The sequence below is a fragment of the Gouania willdenowi genome, chromosome 9, assembly GCF_900634775.1.
Source record: "Gouania willdenowi chromosome 9, fGouWil2.1, whole genome shotgun sequence".
NCBI lineage: Eukaryota > Metazoa > Chordata > Actinopteri > Blenniiformes > Gobiesocidae > Gouania > Gouania willdenowi.
In genome coordinates, this window is record NC_041052.1 from 29425389 (window position 1) to 29442227 (window position 16839).

Below are 16839 nucleotides of genomic sequence, written 5' to 3' on the forward strand. Positions count from 1 at the left end.
TCTGGCTGAATAGTCTCTCGACTTCAGCATTCGAGTGAGGCAAGGACAACACTGACACAGCAGCCATGGCAAGTTCCTGAAATTTGTTGGCATCAGCTGCATCCCTGAACATCCACCATCACCTCAGATGCCCACAGTGTTTTTAGTTTCACTCCACCTTTTCACCTACCGTCTCATTTACTAAATACTCCACACTACGGGTATGGCGTTATTTGAAGTATGACCAATGGTGTAAAGAGTACTGATATATTCTACTCAAGTAGAAGTACTGTTACTTGATTGAAATTGTACTCAAGTACAAGTACAAGTGCAGTAAGTCATACATAAAATACTCAAGTACAAGTAAAAAGTAGTTCAATTAAATAGTACTTAAAAGTAACTCGTTACTTATAGCCCTCCACCTTTATTTTTGGTAATAAATCTTGCCACGTTTTCCTTCCTTACAGTAAACATCTCATGTATAAATTTAAAAAGAAGAGACCAAATCTTGTATAGTTGGAACTTCATTTATTTCCCACAAAGGCATCTGTATAAAATAAAGGTTTGTCAAAATGCACAATGATTAAAAAAAATAAAATAACACGAATGAATTCAATTCAAAATAAAAAAGATTAGCAGGCTCCAACTATAGCTACATTTATGAACTCTAAAACGTACGTAGGTTTGCTGGTGCCCATCTCCAACTCTGATCCAGCGTTCATTGCAACGTCGCTTTTTGATCCTTCGATGTCGGCTCTTCCTATCATTGTGTAGCAGAATTCACCAAGCGTTGGATTGTTCACCCACTCATAGGGAACGTGAGCTGGGGTTAGACCGTCGTGAGACAGGTTAGTTTTACCCTACTGAGGATGTGTTGTTGCAACACATCATCAGTAGGGTGAGGATTTGTTTCCTTCCATAATCTAAAAATCTATGTTTTTAGATTATGGGAGGAAACCGGAGTGCCTGGAGAAAACCCATGTAAGCAGAGGGAGAACATGCAAACTCCACTCATAAAAGAATCAAGTGTCCACCCCAGGGCTTGAACCCAGGCTTTTCTTGCTGTGTGGAGGACATGCTAACATCGGCTCAGTCACCTACAATTAATCAAAAGCACTCACTATCAAACCCATACTCTGACTAACAGACCCCCACAGGAAAAATTCCAAACAACTGGCACAAAAAATCAAGAAGACGAGATCCTCATTTCGTGTGACGTAATATCCCTATTCACAAAAATCACTGTTGACGTCAAACTACAATTCGTACAGGAATGACAGGACACTCAAAAAATGCACAAACCTCACAGTTGATGACATCTCTGGACTATACAAATTTGTTCCAAAATCCAGATACTTTCAATTTAAACACGCCTCACACAAGAACTCACAGCCCACCTAAACACCATAGAAACCACCGGAAACATTTAATTCGCCCACGAAGAGGAACCGCACAGGACAATAGCTTTTCTGGACATTAAAATCTACAACAAAGACGACAACAGTAACAAAATAAGTCAATAATGCAACAATAATTGAGATAGACGGCAACTAACATAAATGCTGGATCAAAGAGACCATCAACATCAGGAAGCAGAGTTTTAACACCATCAACCCGGGTCGAGGGATCATTTTCATTCTCTTGCACCTGGGCGGCAGGGGTGTGGTCAGTCAACAATGAAGACAACATGAACTTGTTGGATTTGTTCAGAAAGGTAAACCCTCGAGTGGAACCATCCTACATCTCTCGCTTAGGCTAATGTCTTCATCCTCTTCAGCTACCTCCTCTTGCTCCACCTTAGGGTGATGCAGCTTGATTGCCAGGTTGTATAGAAAAGCACCGATCATGGGCCCTACCACTGGGATCCACCACCAGTTGTTCCCAGAGCTGCATGGAAAAGAAAAAGAGCATGTTCAAATGTCAAATGTTGGAGCTGTTATGTGATTGTTCAGCTGCATCAAAAGCATTTGTGTGGTGAATGTGACATTATATACTGTAACTGCTGCTCAGGCTCACATGTAAGTATACAGTAAATATGGGCTGCTCTTTAAAAACACTAGAACAGAATTCAGTGATCAAACCCTTTTCTGGTGTTTTGTTGCTTCAGGTTTAAAATGCTGTGGGAAATGATTATTATTTTTTTCCTTATTTGAAAATGTATTATTCTCATTTTATTAAATTCCTATGATATTCTAGCCTAAATTTTGATAAGCAAATCAATTCAGTTGTTTACGTTTCAGTACTGGACAAAGAAAAACTCCTTCACAGCACGTAGAAGGAACTAAAACCTTTTGTTTTGTCGTCTGTATACATGCTTATCCCTTTGGCCAAATTGCGTGCACCTACTTATCATATCACAAGTACCATCTCATTCCTGCTGCAGGTACAAAATCTCATGCCTATTTTACAGTCATTTGGAATATTTCAATGTCCTGTTGATCTTTTTCAATTGACAGCGGCCTGAGAACAAAAACATTATGTGGCTTACCTGAACACTGCCGTCCCCTATCCCGCCACAGCTGTGAAGAGTCATGGTCCCAGGTCTCTGCCAGGATTCAGCGGGTATCCACATTTCAGTCCCATTGATACAGAAATGCCCAGGAGGACCAGACCAACGGCCAGTGCCTCCACACCATTAGGGGCTCCAATGTTTCTTCGATCCGTGACGGCAAAGATGCCCACAACCAATATAGCTATGCCCACCAACTAGAGGAGTTTAAATGGTTTTTATTAAAGGATTATGATCATTTTTAGATGTCTACAGAATAAACCACAACTGCAGAATTTTGGAATCTACATATTTTACAGGACAAAAAGAAACAAAGAAAATAAATAATCTGATTCAGATTATTAACTTGTCAAGTATATAAACTTCGTTCCCGTAAACAAAGTTATTAAAGACCAATCAGAATCATCCTGTCCTATAAACATGCCAATGAAATGTCCCTATGGTTTATAAAGCCTTCATATGGTCTATCAGCTGACTTTACATTTTTTTTATGTCAATTGCACCCACCCAAAGTGCTGGAGCTTAAATGTGAGTTTCTGTGATTAATAAATGAGGATTAAATGCAAATAAACCATATCTAATTTACCTTATATTCAGTGGGGAAATGTAATCATAAGCATGATCAGTTTTATAGTGCTTTTATTGAATCTGTCCTTTCCTTACCTTTTCTTTGCTGGTTTGGTAACCTGGCCAACAGGGACAAGAACTCCCTCAGGAGATTTGTATGCACTGCATCTAAAGTGGCTGGGGTCAAATTCAGAATTCTGGATGAGATTTTTAAAAATCAGATACTGAAGAAAACCAAGTCCATCCTTATGGACAGAACTCGTCCTCTCTACCCAGAATACAGACTCCTCCCCTCTGGCTCTCGACGAGCTGTTCCCCGAGCCACTAAAAACAGATATAAGTTCTCCTTCTCCATCAGGGCTTTAAACACAGAGCAGAGAAGAAGGTAACCAGGATAAACTGCTGCTTTAGTCTCTGCATGTACATCTATGTATTTATTTTAATTATTAAGTAGTAAGTAATTTGCTGCTCTCACCGCTGATATTGTTTTGTATTGTGTGTTATGTTGTGTTGTGGTTATGACTGATGTCTCTTATCAGCTGCAATTCAAATTGCCCTTCAAGGGACAAACTAATAAAGTGAAAGTGATAAAAGTGCCATTATCTCTGTGGCTCACCTAATGCAATGTTCACAAGTAGCTTCTTTTAGGCCTAAATATGCTGAAACTGCTTTTGATCACATGTGACTTTCCAGGAAGGAAACAGGACAAGGGTCAATTAGGGCTGTTCTTAATAAAAGATCACAACCAATTGTACATTGGTCGCATCAGGTCGACTTGGGAGTATTTAGAGCTAACTGGTGCTTAGTGGGCCACATCCGGCCTTCATAATGAAATGAGTTATTTCATTATTTTGCAAATAAATTAAAGTTTCTATGGGCCTTCATGTAACAGAAGTACCCTAACTATGGTTTGCATTACTTTTTGTCCCAACCTTTTAAATGTAGTATAGTGTAAGAAATCCATTGGCTAGAAAGTTGTTGTGACCCTCTCTGACTAATGCTGCCAGTGGCCCCAGTGTGGGACCCCCAAGCACGAAAAATAATAGAGGGGTGGTCACAAAGCTCATCTAATCAAATAAGCTGACCAGGATATTTATTCCGGTCAAAGACAGGATCCCACTGGAGAAATCTGCATCTGTATGGATGATAAAGGCACATCTGCCCTAGCGCACGAGGTGAAGCCACACTGACAACTTGTAATATACGCCATAGACTACAGCAGCCCCTAGGAAAGCACAGATGAACTGAACAATGACGTAGAATAGAAAGTTCTTCCACTTTGATTTTCCCGAACAGGCCATAGCTAGAGAAACAGCAGGGTTCACAGACCTCCTGACAGAGTAAAGACACACAGACACAGGGGGTTCATATCAACTAATAACACATTAGTGACAAAAAAAAAAATGAAATTCTGTATTGTGTTGTGTCCTGTCTTGTATTTTCCAGATGGAGCACAAAACATTTTATTGCCTTTACTTTGTTATTAAAATTTTTGTTTAGCCAGACCTTTTCATTGTTTTATTCATTATTATTGTCTAATATTTAATTCTCCTCATATTTTATTTCTTTGACTAGTTTAATAAAATAACTTTTAAATAATTTTAAATGACTAAAACAACATCTATTTGTAACATTTAACTTTTACAGGAAATGACGTAGTGTACGCGCATGCGTTGAAGAAATCTGGTGTCCGCGTAGGAGCAGAGTCAGAGTCAGTGTCCGTGTTGCAGTGACACGGATGTTAGAGCCATTAGCACTGGCAGGCTAACAATAGAGACGGAGGCGCAGCTCAGTTTAACCCATCAGCGGTTTAACAACATGTCGTACCGGAGAGCTTTAACACTGGTCGCCGGAGGCTCTGCCGTCTTGGCGTTGGCAGCTGTGGCCGCTGACTCCCGCTGGTGTTTCGGACAGCAGCCCAGAGAGGCGGCCGGTTGTTGGTCCAGAGTCCCGGTTCTCCAAGCAGCGCAGCCAGCGTGGACACATGGCAGTCACACTCCATCCACGAACGGACAGTGGGACTTCAACTGGGACAAGTATGTGGTAGTGTTGAGCTCCTAGCAGTGTCTAAAGACTGGCTCACTGGTAATAGTGGTCTGTTACCAGAGGGCTCAAAATAACATCATAGTGCAGAACACATATAAACCCAGCATATATTTATTTAGTCATAGTATTTGCTTTACAATACGTGAAAGCAAATTTAAGCTAATAACCACAGTAATTAATTTTAATGATTGAATTAATAAAATAAGAACTAATCATTTACTTCATTAATTATGTTTTAAAGTGAAGTACCATCTGACTTACAATCAATCTTATTCTATCTATACAAATATCCAAATAGATTATAGTTAATGAAATAAATTCCAGCATTACAAACACTAGGGCATTTTCTAATTGGTCCCAGGTTGAAGTTTTGAGACCCTTGACTTTGTTAGCGGAACCTCCATTTACCATTAGTCATGAACTGTAGAGTAATGCTTAAGGTGTTCAGTGCTGTTCACTCAGAATGTTAGTTTAATCACTAAGTTGAGATAACCTTATCTTAAAGGTTTAAAGGACGATTTTCCCGAAGTTTAGAAATGAAACGCCCTCTGCACATGCGCGACACTCTACCTGCTGAAGAGGGAACGCCTACATGTGAAAGAGAGCAGGCACTTCTCCCACTGTTAGACCCACCACCAAACAGGAGCCGCACAACCCGAGCACGTACAACAGCCTTACGTAAACATATGATCAGAATGATTGACAATTAACACGACCAATAGTCTTAATGAGCCAAATTCCAACTTAAAGTTTAAACAGGTTCCTTACAAACACAAATGAAACTAAATATATCAACTCTAGAATCTGCTTCAGTAATAGCATTTACACATTAAAAAGGCTACAATAGCTGCTGCAATTTTATGGCAAATATTTGTGCATGTTGGTCACTCTATTAGTGTTTTTGTAATGAATTCATTTATTTCCTCTCATTTATAATTAAATTATTTTCTAAAAAAAAAAAAGTACATGAACAACTATAATCACTACAATAGTGTAAACCACTGCTGCTGAATCTTGTTTATTTTATATCTGACAATAGGTTACATTAACTTATGGTTGATAAATATCAATCTGATTTATTATAATTAAACCAGTTCAGGCTTGATGATTTAATCATTAATTATTGAGGTGCGTGTGTGTAAAACCATTTGTGTGTGCGTAATACAATCTATGTGTCTGTACTTTGATCGGTGTGTGTAGAATTAAAATTTGTAAACAAAGTTGTCTGTGTATATTACATTCTGTGTGTTTGTATTAACATCTGTGTGCATGTGTCATCAAACCTGGCTGTTTCTCTACACTGGACTTTTGGAACACATTTGGCGAATGTGATTTCTTTTAATACTTGTATCTCCAGCAATACTGCTAGAAACCAGCAGTTATTGCTGGTACCAAGTGACAGACCCTCCCGGCAAACTTCATAATACACTTTTTTATATATATATTAATAACTAACTTACAGTATTAACCTTTATTTGTCTTAAACAAATTAATAAAGCTGATCAGTTATGAGGCATCTCTATGGATACTATGATGATTTGATAAATATTTGCCTCGGCTCCTTGAGACAGATTCCATCAAAGACGGAACAGACAAACAACAGTACACAATCCATGTATTGTTCGTTCTTTGGTTATTTTGTTTCAAAATGAAATTAAAATAACAAACTGTGTGGTTATTTTTTTTTACTACTGTTACGGCAGAATTTACGGTTGACCTCATTTGAGACATGATTCATTGCTCTGGTTGAATGATAGAATCCAGGAGAAGCATTGATGATTTAATAAAAAATGATTTTATTCTAAACTAAATAAAAGAATACAAAGTGGAACAAAGTGAAACAAAATTAGCGTCCGTCCAGGCGGACGTCCAAAGGAAGTGCCGCGCCCCGCCCCAACAGTTTCAAAGCTTAAGCTTTTTATACAGATAAGAAAAGGTCCCAACAGTGAGAGACAAAAGGGAGGGAGTCAGATGCCCATAGTGGAAATGTTGGAGGATGATGAAGATGTTATGAGAAGGTTTGGCTCCAGTCTTTATCTGTCCTTGATAAGTGTGTGCGTCAGTGTATATCTGCATGTCAGCAGAGACTGTGCTGCACTGAGAATAATACGATCTGTACTGTTTAATCATGATTCAGCTGTTCAAAAGTGTAAAGATTAATGGAGTCGTCATGTATTAAAACATGACAAATTGTACACATGAACATACATTTGAGGATATGATGATGAATATAAAATTTGCCATGACACTACTTTGAAACCAAAACAGAAATGCAGGAAAAAAAGAGAAAAAAAAAACAGACAAGCAGCGGTTTTCTGTGGTGTAATGATTCAACTAGTGCCCCTCGTATCATCCATGTGTGTTGATGGCTGAACGTGAGCATCTTGTTACTGAAACATCCGCAGACTGCATGAAAATAGGAGCAGAACCTGAAAACGGATTAAATAAATCCTCCACTGGTCCAGGACCTGTCCAGGGAAACCAGGTGCAGTGGACTTTTGTTCTGGTCCGGTTCGATCAGAATGTGACGTGCTGAGGGTTTGTCACTTGATACCAAAAACTGCTGGTTTCTAGTGGTATTGTAGGAAATGCAAGTATTAAAAAGTTACAGATTGCATGTGTTCCAAAAGTCCCGTGCACAGAGACGGATTGAAACACGTACAGACACACAGATTGTATTACGCACACATAGTTTTACACATTGCAATTCTACACACACGGATTGAAACACACACAAACAGGTCAGGGTACAGACACACAGATTGTATTACGTGCACACAAATAGTTTTGTTACAATAATGGCCCCATAGTGCGTGCGTGCATGGCAACGACAGCATGGAGAACAGCGCTCCAGAGAATAATAAGTTAATGACCAAAAACTTGGAGGCAATTTTAAGCCTTGGAACAAGGTTTTTGGGGGAATTCTTGGCTAAATTAAGGGACAAATGGCCCGTGGCCCTCGCTAATTTTTGACACATCCCCAAGTGTATGTCATCATACAGTACAGTAGGTCCTGAGTAATGTATGGATTAGTTATGTCTTGTGCATCCTCTTTTCTATCTATCATTAAAACTTTGTCAAGCCTCTTTAAAGGTTTGTGTGAAATTTATTGGTGTAAATTCACATTACAATCATTACTGTCATGCATCATAGGCCTCCCCTTAACTTTTTTTTGCAAATAAGTAGGACTTTCACTATTTACCCTGCATTTTCTGCCAAATTTCCATACTAAAGCAGAATTCAACATTTTTACCTTGTTTCTAAAACTTTTTTCTTCTAATAATTAACAGATGGATATTGATCTGTAAGCTAATGGTCTGTGTTTAGATTCATCCTTCAAGCTAACATAATTGGACAAGCCACTTGTAATCTGTCTTGTCTTATCTGTGTCAAGGAGGGATCCATCTGCACTGTCCAATGGTAAGAAGAAGGAGAGTGCCACAGAAGATCCCAGCTCAGAGCAGGACAACAGCAAGCCCAAAGCCACACGCAACATCCTCCTCATCAGACACTCCCAGTACAACCTGAGTGGTTCCTGTGACAAGGAGAGAATTTTGACTCCTTTAGGTGCTTCATTTTCCTTTTAACTATCTGCCTGACTGTTTGGTGTTAGTGGACATCACAAAGTGGTTGAGCTGTGAACCACAGATCGGTAACTCCTGAAACCATGTAGCTGTGGACAGTGTTGTATCGTGCGGGGCTGTGCTGGTCCTGGTGCGGGTTTCTCTGCTGTGCAGTCGCTCCCTGTTGCGGCATTAATTAAATAATTGGCATAACTTTTTTGGTGTTTTGGTTTTTCGACTTGGTTTCCTCATTTTTGGTTTTCAGTTTCAGCCAAGAATTTTCACTTCAGTGCATCTCTAGCTATAACCAGATTATTATAAAAATTGCCTTCCTACCGGTAGTTATCACAATAACTGTTGTCTCTCTCCCCTAGGTCGTGAACAAGCTGAGTTAACAGGACAGCGGTTGGCAGCACTTGGATTAAAGTATGACGTTTTAATCCATTCTAGCATGGCAAGGGCCACAGAGACGGCACATATCATCAGCAAACACCTCTCAGGTAGTGAAGAGCAGCACTTATGTTTTCTACCCGTCTAGTATTTTTGTTGTTCACTTTTTGTCATTTATGATATAAGCGTAATACACATAATACTGTCACAGTTATGAGCAATTTAGCTTTTTGTGCTTTTAAACTTTTCTAGATCCAGATGTGGCGCTAGTGAGCTGCGACTTGCTGAGAGAAGGTGCCCCTATCGAACCCGTTCCCCCAGTCACCCACTGGAAGCCTGATGCTGTGGTGAGAGACTGATTCTGTTTTTGTATATTTGTTAGTGCATGTCAAGGATTACAAGTTACAATACGATGCAATAATACAGTTTATCCACAGTTCAATACATACTTTGGTTTTTTGGTCACGGTTTAGTGCTGATGGGCTGTTAAAGTGTTTCCAGTGTTAAGTGTTTTAGTACATTTTAACGAACAGCAAGGGATTAAGAAAGAAATCTACTGTTTTCATTTTAAACAGTTCATACACATTCCTGTGATGGTGTATTGCATGATATAAAATAAACAAAACAATCAAATAAACATAAAATAAAATAACACAAAAGACAAGTGCTTAACCATGGCAGCCCATATACAAACTAGGGAAATATAAATTCAAAAATAGAATAAGTAATATTTATTTTCAATAAATAAACCTGTACTTCAGTCAACTTAAACTTGCCTTTTATTTTGAAACATGGATCCAGCTTATTTAAAAAACCCCACATCTTCAACCACCGTAAACAGCTGCAAATCCCTGGTGACAAACACCCACTGTCTTTGTTATTTCTCTGAACAAGTGAAATATGTCTGAACGAAGGCACTGGGAGGGACTGTAGCTTTTTAGATGATGGTGTTACCTGTTGGTCACCCTGCTTCAGACAATGATATCACTGGGTGATGCACCGAACATGTGAAGTCATGTTGGAAATGTTTCTATTTAAATAGGTGATATGAGTAAAACAATGTTTATAGACATTAATTTTTTATTCACCGTTTTTTCTTCCTTGTCATTAGACTGAAATGTTCCCTCACCGCTGTCTTGTTTCCTCAAGCCTTGCTAAAAGTAAATAACGTTATCAAAATTGCCAAATTTTAGCGCGTTGTGATTGGCTTATTAACTCACGTAGCAGGGTTTTCTTATCCCTGTGCGCTGACTTACAGGCAAACAGTCAAAGTCAATTTAGAGAGACGTACATCAAACCTTAAAAAACGCGGGTTACAAGTAAGTATTGAACCGTGGATGCCGTACCGAACGATTCAATATATTATTGAAAATTGTTGCATGCCTAACAGATAATATCAATACAACTGTATTCTATACTTCTATACTCACTTTCTCAAATATAAATCGAGTTCAAATAAAATGTCAAGAAAAAAGAAAAAGTATAGTATTAAAATATCTGAGGTGGCGCATCTTGTCACTTTGTGAACTAATCCTGGCTTCTTTGTATTTTTAACACAGTATAATAAACATGATCAAATACTATTTCTCGAGAAAATAATGTCTCTGGAAATTTCTTATATAACAAGTTTGGATGAACTATGGCCGAGCCAGCGTAACGTCTCTGCTCCGAATAGCACGTCCCACGTTCCCGAGAATTCAGTCAAATGACTCTGTTATAAAAAGGTTTCTGAGACTCTTGACATCTGCTCGTAGAATATCCATGTCAAATTACAGCCCGATTCAGGGAGTATTAACGGAGGAGTAGTCATTTGAAAAAGGCGGCCCCCTGGCGTCCCCAAGCACATACGGAGTAATGGGCCCCATTGATATATTGGTTTGTGTCAATGATTCAGTACCAACAACTGTTGCAATACTTGACTCACAAATAAATGAGAAAACAATTTTAATGGCAATTGCCTTAAAAAGGGGGGTGGGCACCTCTGGCCCCTAATCAATTTGTGCAAGGCATAATTGTAATCTATGTTGAATTACCTTTGAAATTATATATCACACGTCTATGTTCCAATAAATACAATAAATATGGAAATGACCAGAAATCTCATCATATTCATTCATAGAGTTTTCATACTAAACTGCATTCCATATGGAGGAGTAGTCATTTGAAAAATTGACAAGTACGGGGTCGTGGGCCCCATTCATATATTGGTATGTGCCAATGATTCGGTACCACCAACAGTCGTAATATTTGAGTAGCAAATAAATGAGAAATCAACTTTTGTTTTCTTTTTGGGCCCCCCTGGGCCCCAAATCCAAGATCGGGCTCTAGCGTTACTGCGTACACATTCATAGATTATATCTACTAAATTTCAGTCCCATCCATTCACGAATAACAGAGGTGTAGCGATTTTAACTAGTGTACACAACAACAACAAAGTGAGTGGCATTTTGAGTCCAGCCTGAAAATGGGGTCACGACGCCGAAAAGGTTGGAAACCACGGCTCTAAATGGTAAAACGTAAACATTTGTATTAATTTAGGTCTGTTTTTTTTCTTTTTTCTTTGATTGCATTCAAATGTTTATGAATCCAATTCCACGGTGCGTAAATTCCTGCGGTCAAAACAGTGAAATAAAAGCATGCATGAGAAATCTGAACTTTACATTCATTGACATAGTTTAAGCATCTTTCATTGACCACGTTTACATGGGAGCTTTAATTCAGAATAAAAGTTAATTCCTCTTTAAACTGACCTTGTAAACACTTAATTCTTAATCCAAATGTATTTCTGATTTAAACTTAAATGGGTGGTTGGTTTATTCCAATTGTAATTCCGAATTAAATAATTACTCGATCTTGTAAACACTTCATTCCGGTCGTTCAGCCAATGCGCGACTTGCTGCGATGACGCGCTGGTGACGACATGATCCAAGCTGGCAACCCAGACTGGAGCCGAGATTATTTATGTAATAAGAACCTTATAATACATGGATAGAATGAAAAGAGTGGATGGACAGAAGCATAAACATGTGGACATTCACACGGACACAGACTTATTACACACACGGCTTCATCAGGGCGTAAAGCACCAGACCTTCACTAGTGACGCGCAGATTATCATAAAGTTCTCTTTTCACTCAACGTCCTGTATAATGGAGGTAGAACAGCTGTTGCACTAACTGCTGGCTTTGATTGGCCAAAGTACGGTCCTCTATATTCCTTCTCCACTGATCTATGTCGTCTGCTGCTCCGCAGACAGAGTAAAACTGTGTTATTGTGGAGCTGCTGTATTCAAAACTACTATCAAAATAAAAGTGAAAGCAGTTCTTATTATGTGGTCTTTTATGTTGGAGCTGAAAAGAAAAGGTTTGTTGTGTTTTTTTCCTGATAGACGTGATACGACACATTCTCCCACTGTCCAATCAGAGCCTTCCCAACCCCCGGACGTAAAGCGGAATAGAATAAAGCCGAATAAACCCGTTTTCCATGTAAACCTCAATTCGGAATGACTATTTCCATGTACATACGAAGCAAAAGACTTGAATTTAATTTAAAATAACCAATTCTGAATTAAAAAGCATCATGTAACCGTGGCCAATGTTTCATGTTGATCAGAGGCCATGCTCTGGGGTCCCTACGCAGCAGGAATGCTGAGGAGCCAAAAGGTCTGTTTAGGTGTTTAGATATGTAGTAACAAAGGAGGGGGAGCTGCAGTTTGAAGGGATGCCTTTTGTCTGAGAAGGTTTTGGGGTAGGTTTATATTATTTACAAGTTAAGTCCATATCGCCCAGCCCTAGTTACAATAAACCCACTGCGTTTAGACTGTATAGCGACAGCGGTTTACAAAGTCATTGAAAACGTACACTGCTATGTAGGACATATTATATGCAACATAACATTGATTGACATTATATGCAAACAGTGGTTTCCACATAAAAAATTTTTAAATAGTTTTTATTTTGAATTATTGTAGATTTTGTTTTACATTGGGTTAGAAAGATGACAATTTGTACTGTCTTGGTGTGTATGAAATGATAACATAATACTGGGCGATATGTTGTTATTTTAATTTATATTGATATATTTATAAGCATGATATTGCACTGACAGTATTGTTTAGATTGATAGTTGATTTTGCATTAAAATGGCAATACATTTATTTCCATTAGCCAAAAGTCTGCACCTACTATATTTCTCCTCTCCCCTGTCCATGATTCTCAAACACAGCCACTATGCTCCGCCCCCCTCACGCTGATGAAACTATCAGGTACACTATGTAATAGTTTGGGGAAACTTCAATTACATCACAGAGAAAACATCAATATATATTGAGTAATGCCATTCTGGTTTGATCGTATGCATCAAAGCATCATCTAAAGGCAAGGGCAAAATATTGAGATATATATTGTAATGCTAGGCTGACATTTCTGAAAAGTTTATCACAATGTAATTGTTTCATATCAGTCGATATCCATAATTATTGTTTTTTTTTTTCATCTATTCAAGACAAAGACCAGAAGAAAAAAAGGCAAAATTTAAATACTTGAATAATTATACATTTTCATTTAAAAAGAGGACAACAAAATTATGTAAAAAAAATAAAAAACCTAACTTAAAAAGATAAACTGTTAAATGTACAAATATAGACATTAAATAAATGCTAAATCAAACTAAATGTGCAACGCAAGTTTGTAAATAATAATTCAGTGCACACCTGAGGTAGAACTAACATGAAATGAACAGCAGGGTATGTATTAAGAAAATATTGTGGGGCAATTTTGGCATTTATTTCCTCATTTATAATGAAATTATTTTATTAAAAAAAAAAAGACAAGGACATCAAAAGAACAAATAACTGTGTTTTTACTGTTTAATATAAACCACTGCTGCTGAATCACATAAAGTTATGGTTGATAAATATCTCTGTGATTTCCTATAATGAAACCATGATAATTGAATCATTATTAGTGAGAACAGTACAAACAGGATATTTAGGTGTAATAATAGTTAAATTACTGTCTAATGGGACTGGCTTTGTCTTTTGAACACGTGAAACATAATTTAAAAATATTGTGTTTCACAAGTTGGGACGGATGAATAGTGATGTTAGTTTTATGCTTAACATTTATTTCACACGTGTGACATGTTAGCTTTTATCCTTCCATACAGTCGTTAAATCTCATCATATGTAAATCAGCTGCTCTTTGTGGTTTGATTACAGTAAGTCATATTTTTTACTTGGTCTCTTCCTTTTATAAAGAGGTTAGCATTAGCTCTTAGCCCAGTGCTGTGTCGGTGGGTTAGCTTAGCTTAGCATGCTTTAGTGGAGTTTCCAGTTCATTATTGTTGCTGGCAGCGTGCATCTCTGTTCAACGTGTTTGATCTGACGGAGGAACTTGGACTGGTTCACTTTGTCGGGTCTTAAACCAAATAGCGGTTCATGTAACGGTGCACGACAGCTTTAGCTGGAGTGTGATGAGTGCGTGTGCGCGCGTGTGAGCGGTGATAGCAGGGCGGAGAGCCGCGGCGGTGCTCACTGGCCGCGGTGTTTGTGCGAGTCATCATTTCAGGTGGTGAAACATACTACTAATGTACATGGCTACTTTGGAGCGGCTCAAGCCGTTGATCTGCCTACATCTCCCAGAATGCTTTACATCTCTATCGCAATATATATCGTTATTGATTTATTGCCCAGGCCTAATACTGTTTATCGTATATCGCGATATAGCTTGAAATAATCCAGATATTTAAAAAAGGTCATATCCCCCAGCCGTACATTGGACTAATTTCAGACTGAAGTTGGGCCTCAAATTGCTGTATTTTCTGATTTAGTATCTCTTTATCAAAGTAATCACTTACATTGATCATTTTTTGATATTTTCGTACCTGACTCCATGTTTGTTAGATGTGTTAATGTTCTGCACTGATTGGGTGACTTTAACCTCTCCACCATCCTTCAGCAGTACCACGAAGATGGAGCTCGTATTGAGGCAGCCTTCCGCCGCTACATCCACCGGGCGGACCCCAAACAGAAGGAGGACAGCTATGAGATCATCGTGTGTCATGCCAACGTCATTCGCTACTTTGTCTGCAGGTGCGTGTCAGCGTCGTGGTCCAATGCTGCAGTTAAACCTCATCTTAAGGGATCAAACTACACCATGTTTCAGAGTGTTTGAAACATAAGAAGTGACTGATAGCATTAACTGTCTGTCTCTGTGTGTGTGTGTTATACATACATAATAATACATTTTTAACTGTTTCAAATCTGATTGTAATGAATCGCTGTTATTCGTGTCTTGTGAATTTGTAAACTACACACTCAATTATTGCACATAAATTGTGTTTATTCTGAATTGTATTTTGTTTGGCGCTGACCCAGCAATAACTACAAATGACTTGGTTTAATTCAAGTTCACCTTTCCAATGTGAAAAAAGTAATAGATCTCCTTCTTTGTAAAGAAAATATTAATGGAAAAAAAAAAAAAAAAAACATTTTAATCAAATACTAAACCTTTGTTGTTTTGTACAATGCATTTGCTGGAACATAGTTGATTAAACGTTCCTTTCATATTGCCACGTTAACTCTTTACAATCATGCGTTAATCATTTGACAGCACTTAGAATGCATCATTTTATCCAATGACCACAGTTGGAAATGTTCATGGGCTTCCTCTGTATCTTTCAGGGCTCTCCAGTTCCCCCCAGAGGGCTGGTTGCGGATGGGTTTGAACAATGGCAGCATCACATGGCTCACCATACGCCCCAGTGGCCGCGTGGCTCTTCGAACCCTTGGCGATGCAGGATTTATGCCCCCAGAAAAACTAACACGGACCTGATGGACCTATAGATGCTCAGTTCACTGAACTGTAATTGGAATAGTCAGACCTCAGTTTTCTACCAAAGTGTCTTGAAAAACTATTATTATTTTTTGATGTAATCATTTTGTAAGTTTCTATCATGGTGTTTGGAGACTAGCTGGCTGTGTGTGCAATGATGTGACCTGTGCCATAGAACAACAGTAGAGGTAATCACTCCTGAAGTGTTTTTCTGTTTTTTAAAGCAGAATGTTTTGTGTCGATGGATACTTTTAGTCTGAATGTCACAATAAACAGAAGTGATTCCACTGGGATCATATTAAATAGTATCATGTCTGATATTCACTTTTTGTTGCCTAATCTCACATTGTTCTCCCATTACTGCTCCAAAGCTTTGACCTCATGACAAATGTGCCAATATGTTTGCTTAACCTGCCTCAATGACATTAATTCATGGTATTAAACCAGTAATGGGCAACAATTAGGATTTAAGCACTGACAAGCTGGTGGTAATGAAGGGATGAATTTAAAAATGTGTCAAAACGACAAACTCACCAAGAATGCTTCAACAAGCATGTATGAAATTTATTTTACGTGATTCTACATGAATCTAGAACCATAGTCATCGGGACAACGCAAATCTTTTCCGTATGATAGGTTTTGCTCTAAGCCGAAAGTGTAGCTAGAGAAATAAAAAATACATCCAGGGCTTCAAAACATTTGACCTGATCTGTTGCTTTAAATCTAACAGATGAAACTCTTTGTATTTTAACCTGTTCTATAGAGTTTCTCAATCAACTGTGATAACAATGGGAAAAGTCTACTTTGTCACTTGCATAATCCAAATTTTCACCTTTGTCACACACTTTGACTAAAGTTTTTTAAATTTCCATTTCTGTTTCAGTCTTCAAGCATTATACAGTTGTGCTCTCCCGTTTTAAGTGTAACATGTTAACAGCTTTCAGAATAGCAT

The 16839-nt window shown here is 38.3% G+C and overlaps 1 protein-coding gene across 2 annotated transcripts; it reads left to right on the forward strand.

Moving 5' to 3' along the window:
* The first annotated feature begins 4741 nt into the window (after window positions 1–4741).
* pgam5 (PGAM family member 5, serine/threonine protein phosphatase, mitochondrial) lies at window positions 4742–16195 on the forward strand. Of its 2 annotated transcripts, none has more exons than XM_028456864.1 (6): window positions 4742–5091; window positions 8496–8668; window positions 9039–9164; window positions 9307–9401; window positions 15012–15145; window positions 15737–16195. In XM_028456864.1, exons 1-6 carry the CDS (start codon window positions 4874–4876, stop codon window positions 15885–15887), a joined length of 897 nt encoding a protein of 298 aa, XP_028312665.1. In that variant the 5' UTR covers window positions 4742–4873; the 3' UTR covers window positions 15888–16195. The 2 variants fall into 2 exon arrangements, with proteins under 2 accessions (XP_028312665.1, XP_028312666.1); XM_028456865.1 differs by having other exon boundaries at window positions 15015–15145.
* Window positions 16196–16839: the final 644 nt, after the last annotated feature.

Coding starts and splice junctions, on each gene's coding strand:
- pgam5 (XM_028456864.1), top strand. CDS start 4,874: ATGTCGTACCGGAGAGCTTTAACACTGGTCGCCGGAGGCTCTGCCGTC. Junction 9,165..9,306: donor CATCAGCAAACACCTCTCAG/GTAGTGAAGAGC, acceptor AAACTTTTCTAG/ATCCAGATGTGGCGCTAGTG. Junction 9,402..15,011: donor ACTGGAAGCCTGATGCTGTG/GTGAGAGACTGA, acceptor ACCATCCTTCAG/CAGTACCACGAAGATGGAGC.